At 47.0% G+C, this 13799-nt stretch overlaps 1 protein-coding gene across 1 annotated transcript; it reads right to left on the reverse strand.

Annotated features, from left to right (window-relative positions):
• Positions 1-22: 22 nt before the first annotated feature.
• On the reverse strand, positions 23-13490 carry LOC124632502 (spondin-1-like). Its single transcript, XM_047167361.1, has 16 exons — positions 13421-13490; positions 12417-12577; positions 11798-12036; positions 11264-11473; positions 8599-8805; positions 8198-8464; positions 7948-8113; positions 7465-7744; positions 7007-7219; positions 6764-6809; positions 6098-6283; positions 3065-3215; positions 2300-2488; positions 1936-2040; positions 1239-1333; positions 23-504 (listed from the first exon to the last, which is right to left on the reverse strand). The coding sequence occupies exons 1-16, from the start codon at positions 13429-13431 to the stop codon at positions 388-390; spliced, it is 2643 nt and encodes an 880-aa protein (XP_047023317.1). The 5' UTR covers positions 13432-13490; the 3' UTR covers positions 23-387.
• Positions 13491-13799: the final 309 nt, after the last annotated feature.

Genomic DNA, 13799 nt, shown 5'->3' on the forward strand with positions numbered 1-13799 from the left:
TAGGTACAAAATAAAACAACAATTTACAACAACAAGACCTTTATTTTACTGAATTTATTCTAGTGAATAGGAGATTCTATTTGATCAGAATTGACAACTATTTCATAGAACTGACTAACGTTACATTATTGATTATTTCAAGAGTTATTAAATATTGAGCTACTATTGAATTCAATAAGTATAGTCTACTATTGTAGGGGCCACAGAGTCACGACGAAATTCTCCGAAATCTCCCGAAAATTTCCGACAACACCCGAGATGCATGAATGTATTCGTCTTTTTTTTCGGCCTCGCCTGTTCTAACACCTTTTCGAGTCTCGCACAATACTTTTTCAATCCAGACTTCTCGCGTGAGTCTGCAGCCGTTATTAAACTGGTTAAGTATGTTTAATCGTCGTCGTAATTAAGTTGCTCGGCGGTCGCCGAATTGTTGGCCGACTTGCGGCAGTGGGCCGGCCGACACGACCGACTTTTCATTAGACGACGACAGCCTCTTCCAGGACGCTGTGGAACAAAAAGTGACATAAAGAACTAGTTCTTAAACAACAAAAGTACCTAGGTACTTCCCAACTAGGTACATAAATCCAATAAATAGTTACGCGCGCACCTTTAGGCTAACAAACCAAATCCCGTGATTATTTTCCGCATACTTATAAAAAAGTCATATAAAAAGAATCACAGTTTTTTACTTTTTTATTTGTAGTATGGGTCAACTCTTGACCTCGATCTCGCTTGATGGAAAGCGGCAGATGAGGTCTACAAAATAGTAAACTTCCCACAAATTGTCATTGTAACTTTTTTTAAACCCGAATTTTTTAACGTCACGGTGGTTAGGTAAATGTTTTTAAATTGAATCAGTTGCGAGTAATTAAAACCTCGAGAAATTTACCGCCTAATAGGAAATAATCGATAGCAAAATAATCATTACTCGCTTATCGCAATTGTAAAATAGCGATAAGCTTGAAAATAAATAATGTTAACACTAATAAAGTATGCAGATTAAGCGTTGTATAGGAAATCTAAACACTGAACATTGCTTTGCTCATTCACATAAAATGAAAAGAAACCACCTTTGACCTTGCATATGTTTTAAGTTTTAAGCACACAGTGATCGATGGGCACTTTTCACTTTGAATTTTCTCTCTGGGAATTAATGCAAGGGTCAAGTCTATTTTGACTAGGTTACATCAAGAACATTCATAAGAAAGATGGGGGAATAGGATAGAAGTGTAACTTACCACAACCAGCCTATAATTAAGTTTGATAGCGAAGTCGCAATCCCCGATGCATTCGCTCCACCCCAACCAAGGCCCCGTCTCGCAGCTTACCGCCTCTACTGCTCACCAACAACATATATTTGCTAAACAACTACGTACATCAAGTATCAAGATTATATAAAGAAACGAAGCACAAAACGGTTCAGCCTGTCAAAGGAATGTCAAATCTGTTGCCGATGAAATAAGGTCGAAAATGTGTAGTCCTTCATGATGGTAGCCTGCGCTTTTTAAGCCCTCTTTGAGCAAATAGGGAGAAGAATAAAATGTATAGGTATGTAAATGCATCCCATCAAGCTAAAATTGAAACATTTTCTGACACTCAATGAAGCTAACGACTGCAAGACATTCAAAGCAACGTGCAGTCCATTTTTAAACATTAACGTACCAGTAAACATTCAATAAAGGTTAAGAAACCCCTAGTTTCTACGTTTGACATAAAATATGAACTCCAGAATAAAAACTTTGAAACATTCAAGATTTTTCGGTAGCACACAACTTTCCGATTTTCTTCCCAAGAACAAGTTTGAAAACAAAGAAAAACATTCGATTGCCCAAGACTCAAACATGACACATACATAGAATGAGAACGTATAACAATAGATTTCAATGGTATGCAATGCACAAGACGACATAAAGTATAAAGTGAACAATTACTTGCCATATAGCGGTGGGCCATCATTCTGGATCACCTCGTTATCCTCATGGGGAGGAGTCGGCTTCAACTTCTTCATTGCAGCAGTCGCTTCGTTTGCAACCGTGGTGGCTAAGAACAAAATTGATTAACAAAACAGGTAATTTTGGGAAAATGGTGATGTGGTTTCTTGGTGTCCAAAAAAGTAAATATAACAAATTATCCCCAAAAGCACATGCACATGTAGGTGTCAATAATTTCTTCTGAATATTTTCATAAGATAACCTTTCATAAGAAGTCAAAACCCTGTAAGATTTCGCAATATTTTAATCCATATGTTAAGAGCTAAAGGACGAGCAAAAATCATTTCAAAGCCTATAAGAATACGGACCATTTTCCTCCGTAGTGTTGATCCTGGTCATGCAAGCTCTCAGACAGTGGTCTCTTGTGCGGAAATTGTTCCCGTTGCCTCCACAACCGCTGAAGCCGAAAGGCTCGCACGTGCTCTTGGCCCACTCGTAGAACCAGCGCTCTTCGTAGCCGCGGCAGTGGCCCACTGACATCGGTAACTTGCATACTTCTGGTGAAGTTAGAGAGGGGAAGCAAAGGTTAACAGATATAGAAATCTTTAAAGTTATTAAATAGGGAATATGATTTTTTAGGGAATATGTTCTAGAGTGGAGACCACGCCTCGGCAAACGTAGTGTAGGACGTCCTCAGGCACGGTGGAGTGATGACTTGCGCAAGACGGCTGGCAGGAGCTGGATGCGAGCAGCCGAAAATCGATCTCAGTAGCGTGCACTTGGAGAGGCCTATGTCCAGCAGTGGACTGCTATAGGCTGATGATGATGATGATGATTTTTTACATTTTCTTCACAAGACTTATCGTAAATGTCTGAGGACGTGTTGTTTATCATAAAAGATTTATTGCTGCGAAAATACCTCCGCATACCACCGCCTGCTTTCGGCGATAGAGAATGATTATGTCTGATTTGCATTTACTATAATCTGTAACTACAGTCGCAATCATAAGGAGCCACAGGAACTGCTATACATGATTTCCACAAACACTTACTCCAAATAATTGATAAAAAAGTTTAAGGACCTCAAAAAACAAAACATGTATGTATAATAACAACGGAATTACAAAACTTACCTAGCGGAGTGGTGTTATTGAAGCAGCTGATGTCGTCTCCGTCGCAGAGCGCCTCTTGCTGCGTCAGGGTAAACTGGCAGCGTTCGATGTACTCCTGGACTTCGTTCTCTATCTCCGGGTCCTCCGCCGTTGAGTTCTCTTGGATATACGGCTACAATACATATGCAATAGTAAATTAATTCTACACCTGCTTAGCGTTGGATACTGTATATCTAAAGTCAATGACATAAACACCTTAGTGGCATTATCTAATGGCTGATGAATCTTGTAGTAAGGTCTACAGTGCCCTCACTTCAAGACTACCACTACTTACGCATCCTCCTCCTCCTTGCGTCGTAATTCCTCAATGCTGAGGGTCGTGACCTCCCTGTTTCATCAGCTTCGAACGTATGGTATGGTCACATACGCATAACGTCCTCAATTATAACATTTTACATTAAATCCTAATAATAATAATGGCGTAAACGGCCGATTTCGGCCACGGCGGCTATTCTCATTTAAGGAGATCAGCCAGCTGCGCAGAACATATTTTAGTGCACGAGCATTTGCGCGGACACAGGTGCACTCCCTATTCCTTCACTCTCATAATCCGATGGGACGGCAATCCGACACGACCGGAAAGAGATCAGGCGCAGGACCGACATTTACGTGCTCTCCGATGCACGGGTGAATCAATCACCAACTTCCAGACTACGGGCTGCTTTGTGAAAGTTTAAGAAAACCCACAAAGCGATTTCGGCCCGACCCGGGAATCGAACTCGAGACCTCGAGCACAGCAGCCGCGCTTGCGACCACTAGACCAACGAGGCAGTCCTAATAATAATCGGCAGGTGCCATAGTTCCCATAGTTATCCCAGTCCCAGTCCATTAGCATCCCATCCCAATAGCCCTAGTAGTTATATTCCATATTTAGCAATAGTTTAGCACAGAACCGGGGATTGTCCTTGAGTACGTTTCTATAGTGTATACAGGGATAATCGTCGGTTTTGTGTCGCTATTTCATTAAAGTTGTCTCAAAAGGGCTTCAGCGTGTTGGCTTCGGCCCCACGTTCGCCTTCCAAAAATCTGGGACTCAGTAGTCCCGTGGTCGGGTAGAGACATACAAGATAGTATTATGATGGCTTTGACAGGTTTTACTAAGGCCCAACACTCCGAATGCTACCAACTACACACTACCCTACTCACAAGAGCCTGCAACTCCATGAACCGCTGGCTCCACTGGGCGAACAGGCGCCGGGTCATGGCCTGCTGGCGCGCGGCGCCGCGCAGCACGTAGAGGCGCGTCGAGTCCTAACAACTACACACTACCCTACTCACAAGAGCCTGCAACTCCATGAACCGCTGGCTCCACTGGGCGAACAGGCGCCGGGTCATGGCCTGCTGGCGCGCGGCGCCGCGCAGCACGTAGAGGCGCGTCGAGTCCTAACAACTACACACTACCCTACTCACAAGAGCCTGCAACTCCATGAACCGCTGGCTCCACTGGGCGAACAGGCGCCGGGTCATGGCCTGCTGGCGCGCGGTGCCGCGCAGCACGTAGAGGCGCGTCGAGTCCTAACAACTACACACTACCCTACTCACAAGAGCCTGCAACTCCATGAACCGCTGGCTCCACTGGGCGAACAGGCGCCGGGTCATGGCCTGCTGGCGCGCGGCGCCGCGCAGCACGTAGAGGCGCGTCGAGTCCTAACAACTACACACTACCCTACTCACAAGAGCCTGCAACTCCATGAACCGCTGGCTCCACTGGGCGAACAGGCGCCGGGTCATGGCCTGCTGGCGCGCGGCGCCGCGCAGCACGTAGAGGCGCGTCGAGTCCTAACAACTACACACTACCCTACTCACAAGAGCCTGCAACTCCATGAACCGCTGGCTCCACTGGGCGAACAGGCGCCGGGTCATGGCCTGCTGGCGCGCGGCGCCGCGCAGCACGTAGAGGCGCGTCGAGTCCTAACAACTACACACTACCCTACTCACAAGAGCCTGCAACTCCATGAACCGCTGGCTCCACTGGGCGAACAGGCGCCGGGTCATGGCCTGCTGGCGCGCGGCGCCGCGCAGCACGTAGAGGCGCGTCGAGTCCTAACAACTACACACTACCCTACTCACAAGAGCCTGCAACTCCATGAACCGCTGGCTCCACTGGGCGAACAGGCGCCGGGTCATGGCCTGCTGGCGCGCGGCGCCGCGCAGCACGTAGAGGCGCGTCGAGTCCTAACAACTACACACTACCCTACTCACAAGAGCCTGCAACTCCATGAACCGCTGGCTCCACTGGGCGAACAGGCGCCGGGTCATGGCCTGCTGGCGCGCGGCGCCGCGCAGCACGTAGAGGCGCGTCGAGTCCTAACAACTACACACTACCCTACTCACAAGAGCCTGCAACTCCATGAACCGCTGGCTCCACTGGGCGAACAGGCGCCGGGTCATGGCCTGCTGGCGCGCGGCGCCGCGCAGCACGTAGAGGCGCGTCGAGTCCTAACAACTACACACTACCCTACTCACAAGAGCCTGCAACTCCATGAACCGCTGGCTCCACTGGGCGAACAGGCGCCGGGTCATGGCCTGCTGGCGCGCGGCGCCGCGCAGCACGTAGAGGCGCGTCGAGTCCTAACAACTACACACTACCCTACTCACAAGAGCCTGCAACTCCATGAACCGCTGGCTCCACTGGGCGAACAGGCGCCGGGTCATGGCCTGCTGGCGCGCGGCGCCGCGCAGCACGTAGAGGCGCGTCGAGTCCTAACAACTACACACTACCCTACTCACAAGAGCCTGCAACTCCATGAACCGCTGGCTCCACTGGGCGAACAGGCGCCGGGTCATGGCCTGCTGGCGCGCGGCGCCGCGCAGCACGTAGAGGCGCGTCGAGTCCTAACAACTACACACTACCCTACTCACAAGAGCCTGCAACTCCATGAACCGCTGGCTCCACTGGGCGAACAGGCGCCGGGTCATGGCCTGCTGGCGCGCGGCGCCGCGCAGCACGTAGAGGCGCGTCGAGTCCTAACAACTACACACTACCCTACTCACAAGAGCCTGCAACTCCATGAACCGCTGGCTCCACTGGGCGAACAGGCGCCGGGTCATGGCCTGCTGGCGCGCGGCGCCGCGCAGCACGTAGAGGCGCGTGCGCAGGCGCCGGCCGCGCCCGCAGCGCGCCGAGCACGGCGACCAGTTGCCCCACGCCGTCACCGCGCATGAGCCGCGACTCGAGTCCTAACAAAACACACTAGGTACTTCACCAAGGAGGACCCCACCTAACATAGAAGTAATGTGCAATAAAATCTAAATTAAATGAAAACAAAGTTCATTAAAAAAAACATAGAAGTAATTAAAATTTGATTTTGTGTCCTACGGTAAGACAGGTTTCCGGCTTCTGAGTACCCGTGACGACTGCCAAAAATGTTCAAATGAAACGGGACCCGCCAGTTTATCGTGCCTACCAAACACGGAAGAACGCTTTATGACAAGATGGTCACATGTCTACGGATCGACCACGCCAAGTGTTGCTTTACCTTATGACCGATTGATCCGCGTGGCTTTAACTTAGCCACGAGTTCTTCTGCTATGTCGCAGCCAATTGCTTAAAATTAGTTTTATTGGACGGCTATTCCAACCAAATGACTACGACAATTACTTAAAAGATTGGACCGTCCGATTTATGATAGGAGCTAATTAACACACAAAAAAACATACCACAAAGAACCAATCAAAGGCGCTTATATTTGATTTTGGAGGAGGCCTGAAACAAATAAAATGATAATACTTAATAGAACAGCCATATTGAACCCATAACCTATAAATATACACTCACTTATCTTACTTTTCTCTCTTATGTACTATCCCTATGGACAGCTTCTATGTACCCACTTATGTACTACCTTATGTATTATTATTTTATTAACTTATCCTTTGCAATATTAGTAAAGAAAGTCTTACTTCTGACAAGGCCCCATCTCACAAGGCATGGCTTGGCTCAGAATGGTGCGTGCTCGGTACCCGATGTGACAGCGTTTGAAAGCCCGTGGGGCCACGTAGTGCCGCACCCGGGCTCGAACCCCGCACCCCTCGCACGGAGACCACTCCGACCAATTGGACACAGCACAGGGGCCTGTTGATTCCGCTGGGTCAGGCTCGTATTCTGATGGGGCTCTGAAAGTTGAACATATTTCTTTTATGGACGGTTTTTTCTGACAACCAGGCTTACCAAGAGGGTAGCTAAGGGAACTGTATTGAAGTCAGATAGGCAACCCTTCCATATAAAACAGTTATGTTCAGCTGCATGCGTTGAAACTGGAAACCAAAACATCTTAGAAAGTTGATGATGATTATAATGATGATGATTATAACAATCTCAGATGACGTAATAAGGTCGTTTTTTACATAGTCATATATACCTGCAGTGCATCCTAGGTCCATGACAGCGGCGGTAGTCAGTAAGCGGCACCCTGCAAGCCTCAGCATGGGCACGAGTGGGCCACATGTAGTGCCGCTGTCGCGTGGCGCGGCCCGGGCCGCACGACACGCTGCAGGGCCCCCACGCGCCCCACGCGTGCACAGCGCAGGCCCCGCCCGGGGGTGCTGCGCTGTGCGGCCCGTGCGCTCCGTGCGGTCCGTGTGCTCCGTGCGCACCATGCACACCATGCTTGTCTTCCGGCGAACGTTCTTGTTCTCCTTCTATATCCATTTCAATCATGAAGTTTTTGTAAATAAATCAAATCATATCAAATCATTTATTTCAAAAACATAATCACACTTTTACATGAGCAAATTAATTAAATATTATTTATCTTATCTGAGGTAATTGCCTGAACTAGGTAGTCCTGCGTTTCAGGCGTAAAAAGCACAATATTTTTTTTAAGTATTAGGTACCACATTACCTGTTCCATCACAGCTCTTTTCGTAGAGCCGCAGTCGAGTTAGCTTCAGCCTTGCGAAGGGCCTCATCTCACCGGTCGTGCTGTAGAAGGGTGAACGCGCGTCACGCGGCCAGTCAGGTCGTAAAGCCCTAACTGGTGCCGCTGGGATCGTGGGGTTTCGATGAGACTGGATTGCAATAAAAATGAATTTACAAAGTCATAAGACCCAAAGTCCAAAGGAGAAGGAGGCCGTTACTCTCTTATTACTCACCGTATAACTAATTCCATTATCAGTTCCCGCATCATAAGGATACAGGGGTATAGTAGCCGACTTGCTCCACGTGCAATTTGCGTTGCACAACTCCAAAGCCGACACGCCAACTATCCAGTCGGGAGAAGGCGCAAGTTTAGCGGCAAGGGACATCAAATGATGCTTCGCGTCTACTCGGAATACGGCAAACGTGTTCGGTATACCAGCCCCGCCCACTTGTTGCCATGATATACCGCGTGCTTTGATTATTGTTCTTATGTGATCGCTCTGGAATTAAATATCTAGGTTAACAGTCTGTCCTTTTCAATTTTAAATCTCTTGTCAAAATTGCAGCCATTCGACTTTGAATCCTCAAAAAGGCTAACCACCGCACTTTTAGATAGGCACAAACAAGCTATTACCTCAGCTTTTAGCTCCTTCTCCAAGGCGACAGTGGTACCATCATCAGCCAGTCTCCTGACGCCAGGACTAGCCACTCGTCCTTCCTGCCACACTCGGAACTGGGCTGTGTGCGAAGCCCCGATCACATCGCCGAAGTGAGCGTGAGCGTTCTCTGGCGGGAACTCACGAGGATGCGTGTTACGAGACCAGAGACATTCAAAAGTTACCTGTAAAGATCATCAAGATATATGTCAATGACAAGATCACCTGGACATCCATAATTTCCGTTTAGTAGGTATAACTAGTAGCTTGGTCTTTCTTCAGTTGTAGTTAACCAATTTCTATTTGAGACATCTTTGATTACCTTACGTTGCCGATTGCCGATATTCTACATTATTAAAGGCCTCAACAATGTTTGTCCAGCGTCACAACAATATAGTACTGCCAGCTGACTCATGCAAATGTAAGTAGGAAAAAAGCCTCGTATAGGTTTACATACCTAATGATAGCTATGAATTTTTAATAATCGCAGGGCATCTGAGGCGGATGACGGGGAGTAGCGACCCCGCGGGGCTATATATCCGAGTGCTCCAGGGAGAGTATACTGTCCCCCACCTCCGGCTTGCCGGAGTGAAGCATGACGGGGGATAGGTCTCCCGCCTCTTGGCTTGCCTTCATCGGCCGGTCAGAGTGGAGTCGCTAGAGCAAGGTTAGTCCTGCTCGGAGGGTAGGTGCCTCGTGGTAAGTGGCGAGTGGGCCGGTGATGCTGGACCCACAGGGAGCGCGTGATCTGCGTTTAAAGTCCGCCGAGGTATCCTCACCCTTCTCAGCCGCTCATGTCCCTGTTGCCCTCTTGTTGCTTTTCAGTGACTGATTCCCGGGGGCCCAGTAAGTGAGTTGGCAAGTCTCCACCTGCCATTTTAACATGTATTTAATACATTGTCATCGGCAGGTGCCATAGTTCCCGTAGTTTCCCCATTCCTAGTCCATTAGCATCCCATCACAATAGCCTAAGTAGTTTTCATCCATAGTTAGCAATAGTTTAGCACAGAACCGGGGATTGTCCTTGGGTACATTTCTATAGTGTATACAGGGATAATCGTCGGTTTTGTGTTACCATTTCATTAAAGTTGTCTCAAAAGGACTTCAGCGTGTTGGCTTCGGCCCCACGTTCGCCTTCCAAAAATCCGGGACTCTGTAGTCCCGAGGTCAGAAAGAGACATACAAATAATAATCTTCCACGCCAATTTCGGCAACGGCGACCACTTCGACCCTAAAGGCGTGCGTGTGCTCTCATGTGGCTGGAGTATCCAATTTTGTGCGTGAAAGTCTGCGCACACTGCGGACATGTCAGGGTACCAGCCACAAAGTTGTAGTTGATAGCTACAGGTGGTCGAGCTTTCAACTCATCTCGTTTGGCATCCAACTCAGAAAGCCGGCGTGCTTCAAAGTCAAAGACTTTGGCTTTAACGCGGCTTCTCCAGTCTCTGCGGTTGGATGCCAGATTCTCCCACTGAGACGGGTCAATGGAACAGCTTTTCATGTGGCGCTTCAGCACATCCTTGTATCGCAGCAGCTGTCCGCCACGTTTCCGCTTGCCCTCCTGCAACTCGGAGTAGAGGATGCACTTGGCCACTCTAGTATCCGGCATGCGCATGTACTGCGTACATGCCGGATACTACAACTATACTACCAACGAAGCTGTCTCCTCATGAGGTATGCTTCAATGCCACCTACATTGGCTTCCCTCAACACTTCTGTGTTACGCACACGATCAAACCAACGGATATTTAATATTTTGCGCAGACATTTGAGGTGGAAGCGGTCTAGTTGCTTGATGTGGCGTCGGTACGGTGTCCATGTTTCCGCTGAGTAGAGTATACAAGGCAACACAACTGCCATATACACAGAGACCTTTGTGGATATCTTTAGGTCATGGGAGCTGAAGACCTTCTTGTCGAATTTGCCGAAAGCAGCGGCTGCAGCACCAATTCTGCTATTGATTTCGGCGTCAAGGTCGCACTTTGATGTTATAGTGCTCCCCAAATATCGAAATTTATCGACCTGCTTCAGCACATCTTCACCAAGCATAATTGTCTAAAGACATCACTTCTGTCGTTTTGATGCTGATTTTTAGACCAAATGTACAGCACTGCTTGTGAAGGTTCGTGACTAGCTGTTGCAGGACTTCAGGGGATTCAGCCACGAAACAGAGGCCATCTGCATACAAAATGTCCTGTATATGTGCATAGGACACCTTTGTGGTCGCCTTGAGTCTATTCAGGTTGAAAAGTTTGCCGTCAGTCCGATAACGAATACGAACTCCTTCAGGAGAAGAAGTCAATACTTCCCGGACTACAACTGCGAAATATAATGCAAACAATGTGGGAGCCAGGACACAACCTTGCTTCACTCCACAGGTGACGGAGAAGAAGCTCGATTGGTCATCTTCAACCGCTACACAACATTGCATGTCATCGTGCAGGAGTCGCAGGAGTCTTATGAACTTCTCTGTACACCCCAACTTTCTCAGCACCTTCCAGAGGGCCTCGCGAGGGACACATTCATAGGCTTTTTCCAGATCAATAAAGCAGAGATACAAGTGCTGTCCCTGCTCTCTACTTTTTTCCTGGAGTGAATTTTCAATACATATGTATAAATCGCCATTAATTTTGTTCCACTTACCTCATACTTAGCCTCGTCACAAGCACAGCAGGGCTCCAAAATGGGCGGTAGCTTGGCAGAGTAATGTGGCGCAACGGGCGCCGCGCACAGTTCCCGCGCCAGCACGGACCAGCCGCCCGCGCCGCCCGGGTGCGGCCCGGCGCGAGCGCACACCCGCACGCACATACTAGCCCCCGCGTTGTTCACGCCCGTTGGTGCGTTCCATATCACCTAAAAACCGCAACCTGATGATCACCAGTGTCGGGAGATGATCAACAATACATGGGAAAGTTACCATTTATTTTTACAGGTGGCATCAGGACCCTAATTTGATTGTTCGAAATAAATCAGAAAAAATAATACAGAAATCACCAAGATCTACATAAAAAAAAATTCGGTAAAAGATCAGCGGATTTTAAATTCAGACCAGGCCCCAGGTTTTCACTCGCCACCTCCAGGAAAGCTAAATCAAGTATGGCCTTGTAGACTCATCCACTGACAGATACAATTTTTCTATTATAAAGCATTTTAAATTGATTCTACTCTAGATCTCACCTGAACTTCAGTTTTGGGATGCGCAGTAGCATTATCGACGGCTAGAGGACAAACTTCATGTATCTTCGCCTGTGCATCATACGCTTGGAACGTACCCAGCGTCAGGTTAGAAGCTTCTGTCACATTCTGTGGAGTGGAACCCTTCTCCGTCTTTGATTGGTCAGGTTTTACCTCGACCCATATTGTGAAACCTATGAAAGGCGTGGGACCCTGTCCACTGTCCACACCCTGGAGCGACACTATAGAGTAAACAAAATATTTTCATTTTAATTCTATGTAGGAAATGGGTCTCTACATACGAGGGTAGGATCCAGTCCTTAAAAAAGGATATATCCATCCATGCGATATGGCTGTTTCACATACATTCCCTATGAAAGATTCAGGCACCTACATGAGGAAGTACATAGGGAGGGTAAACAAGGGATTAGATACATGGGGAGAGTACATAAGGAAGAAAATCATAAGCGAGTAAACAGGGGTAGTAGGTAGGTAGTTCACAAGGGAGTATAGGCTAGTAGGATATCGGTGTAGTAGCTGTAGGGTATACGTACATAAGGAAGTACCTAAAACAAGAAATAAGAGTGACTTCACAAGTTAATAACAAATGGTCCCATCATACCTGTGTAAAGTTCTCCAGGTAGAAAAAGATCAGGTTCGCCAGACACGCTGATGCTGTAGTGTTCGTCGGCGGGCGGTGCATGTGCCGGCGCTCGCTCACATGGCGGCGCCGCTGTCGTCGCGGCCCATCCGTATGATACGAACGACAGCGTCGCCAGAAGACTAACATGGACAAACATATAGTACATCCTCAAAAAACACTTAGCTTAGGTACTAAGTGTTAGAAAAGTTTCATTTCGAACAAATTATAGAAGCCTGATTCATAACTTTTGGATAGGGAATAATAGGTATTCAAAAAAAATTGCATACCCACAGCCATAGCTTTAAATTGAAACATCGCGAAGGCAAAACATCTCGGACAAAAAAGTGCGTTAATCATAGCTGTTTTTGATGAACTTTTATAATCAAGAATCTTTCAAATTTCTTTTCGGTTAAGTAGACTTCCCGCCTTTCAGGCACAATTCGCGATAAAGACATCTCAGAATGTACTTTTTGATAAAGAACTATTAGGTACCTAAGTTTTAAGTTTAAGCAACTGGATAATTATATAAGTACGTGTTATTATAGGAAATTCGGGAACAAACGCAATAAGTACCATAAAAGAACTTAGGAAAGATTCTCTCAAATAGAAAACATGAATATAATAATAATATCTTTTCATATTCTTTTCTAATATTCAAAACTTATAATACTTTTGATAAATAATTTAAGAATAATGTATTGTAACTCCCTAAAAACAAATTATAAAACCAAAAAGTACGAATTCACGCAAATGCACCTATACTAGACAAAAGTGCAACAGATCGATTCCCCAATTGAACATTCAGACAGAACATCCGCGGAAAATGTATAACATTATGGACTTTTTGTCATAACTAAACAAAGGAAGGTCAATATCCTCTCTCCAGACGCACTTTCAATTTCTAAAGGATCATTTAAAAACGTTAAACTGTGTATTGTTTCAATTTGAAGTGTTATAATTGGAATATAATGAATGATACCTACATTAATTTCATTTTGCGCGATTTCGTTGAGCGCTGTCGTTCGGAGCGCGACAGACGCCCGCCCTATCTTCCCGCCCTGCGAGAGGCGACTGGATTGCCGCCGGGACTGAACTACACGGACATACGACCTTTCGCTCTTACTCTTCCCAGTCGCTATAGGTGAGCTTGCTTACCCATTAATTGCTTGTAATTGATTTTCAACGCGCGCTGTCCGGCGCGGATGCGCTCGTGCTCTCTCGGCTATTGTGCAAGCCATCAATCAATGCTGCACTGCCGACATTTGTATCAACTTCTTGTAGTACATATAGCGCTATAGGTACATAGGCGAGAATGAAAATGCGTACATATCGCCATTATGTAGGGATGAAAATATGAGTTCC

The sequence above is a fragment of the Helicoverpa zea genome, chromosome 8 (assembly GCF_022581195.2).
Source record: "Helicoverpa zea isolate HzStark_Cry1AcR chromosome 8, ilHelZeax1.1, whole genome shotgun sequence".
NCBI classification, from domain to species: Eukaryota; Metazoa; Arthropoda; class Insecta; order Lepidoptera; family Noctuidae; genus Helicoverpa; species Helicoverpa zea.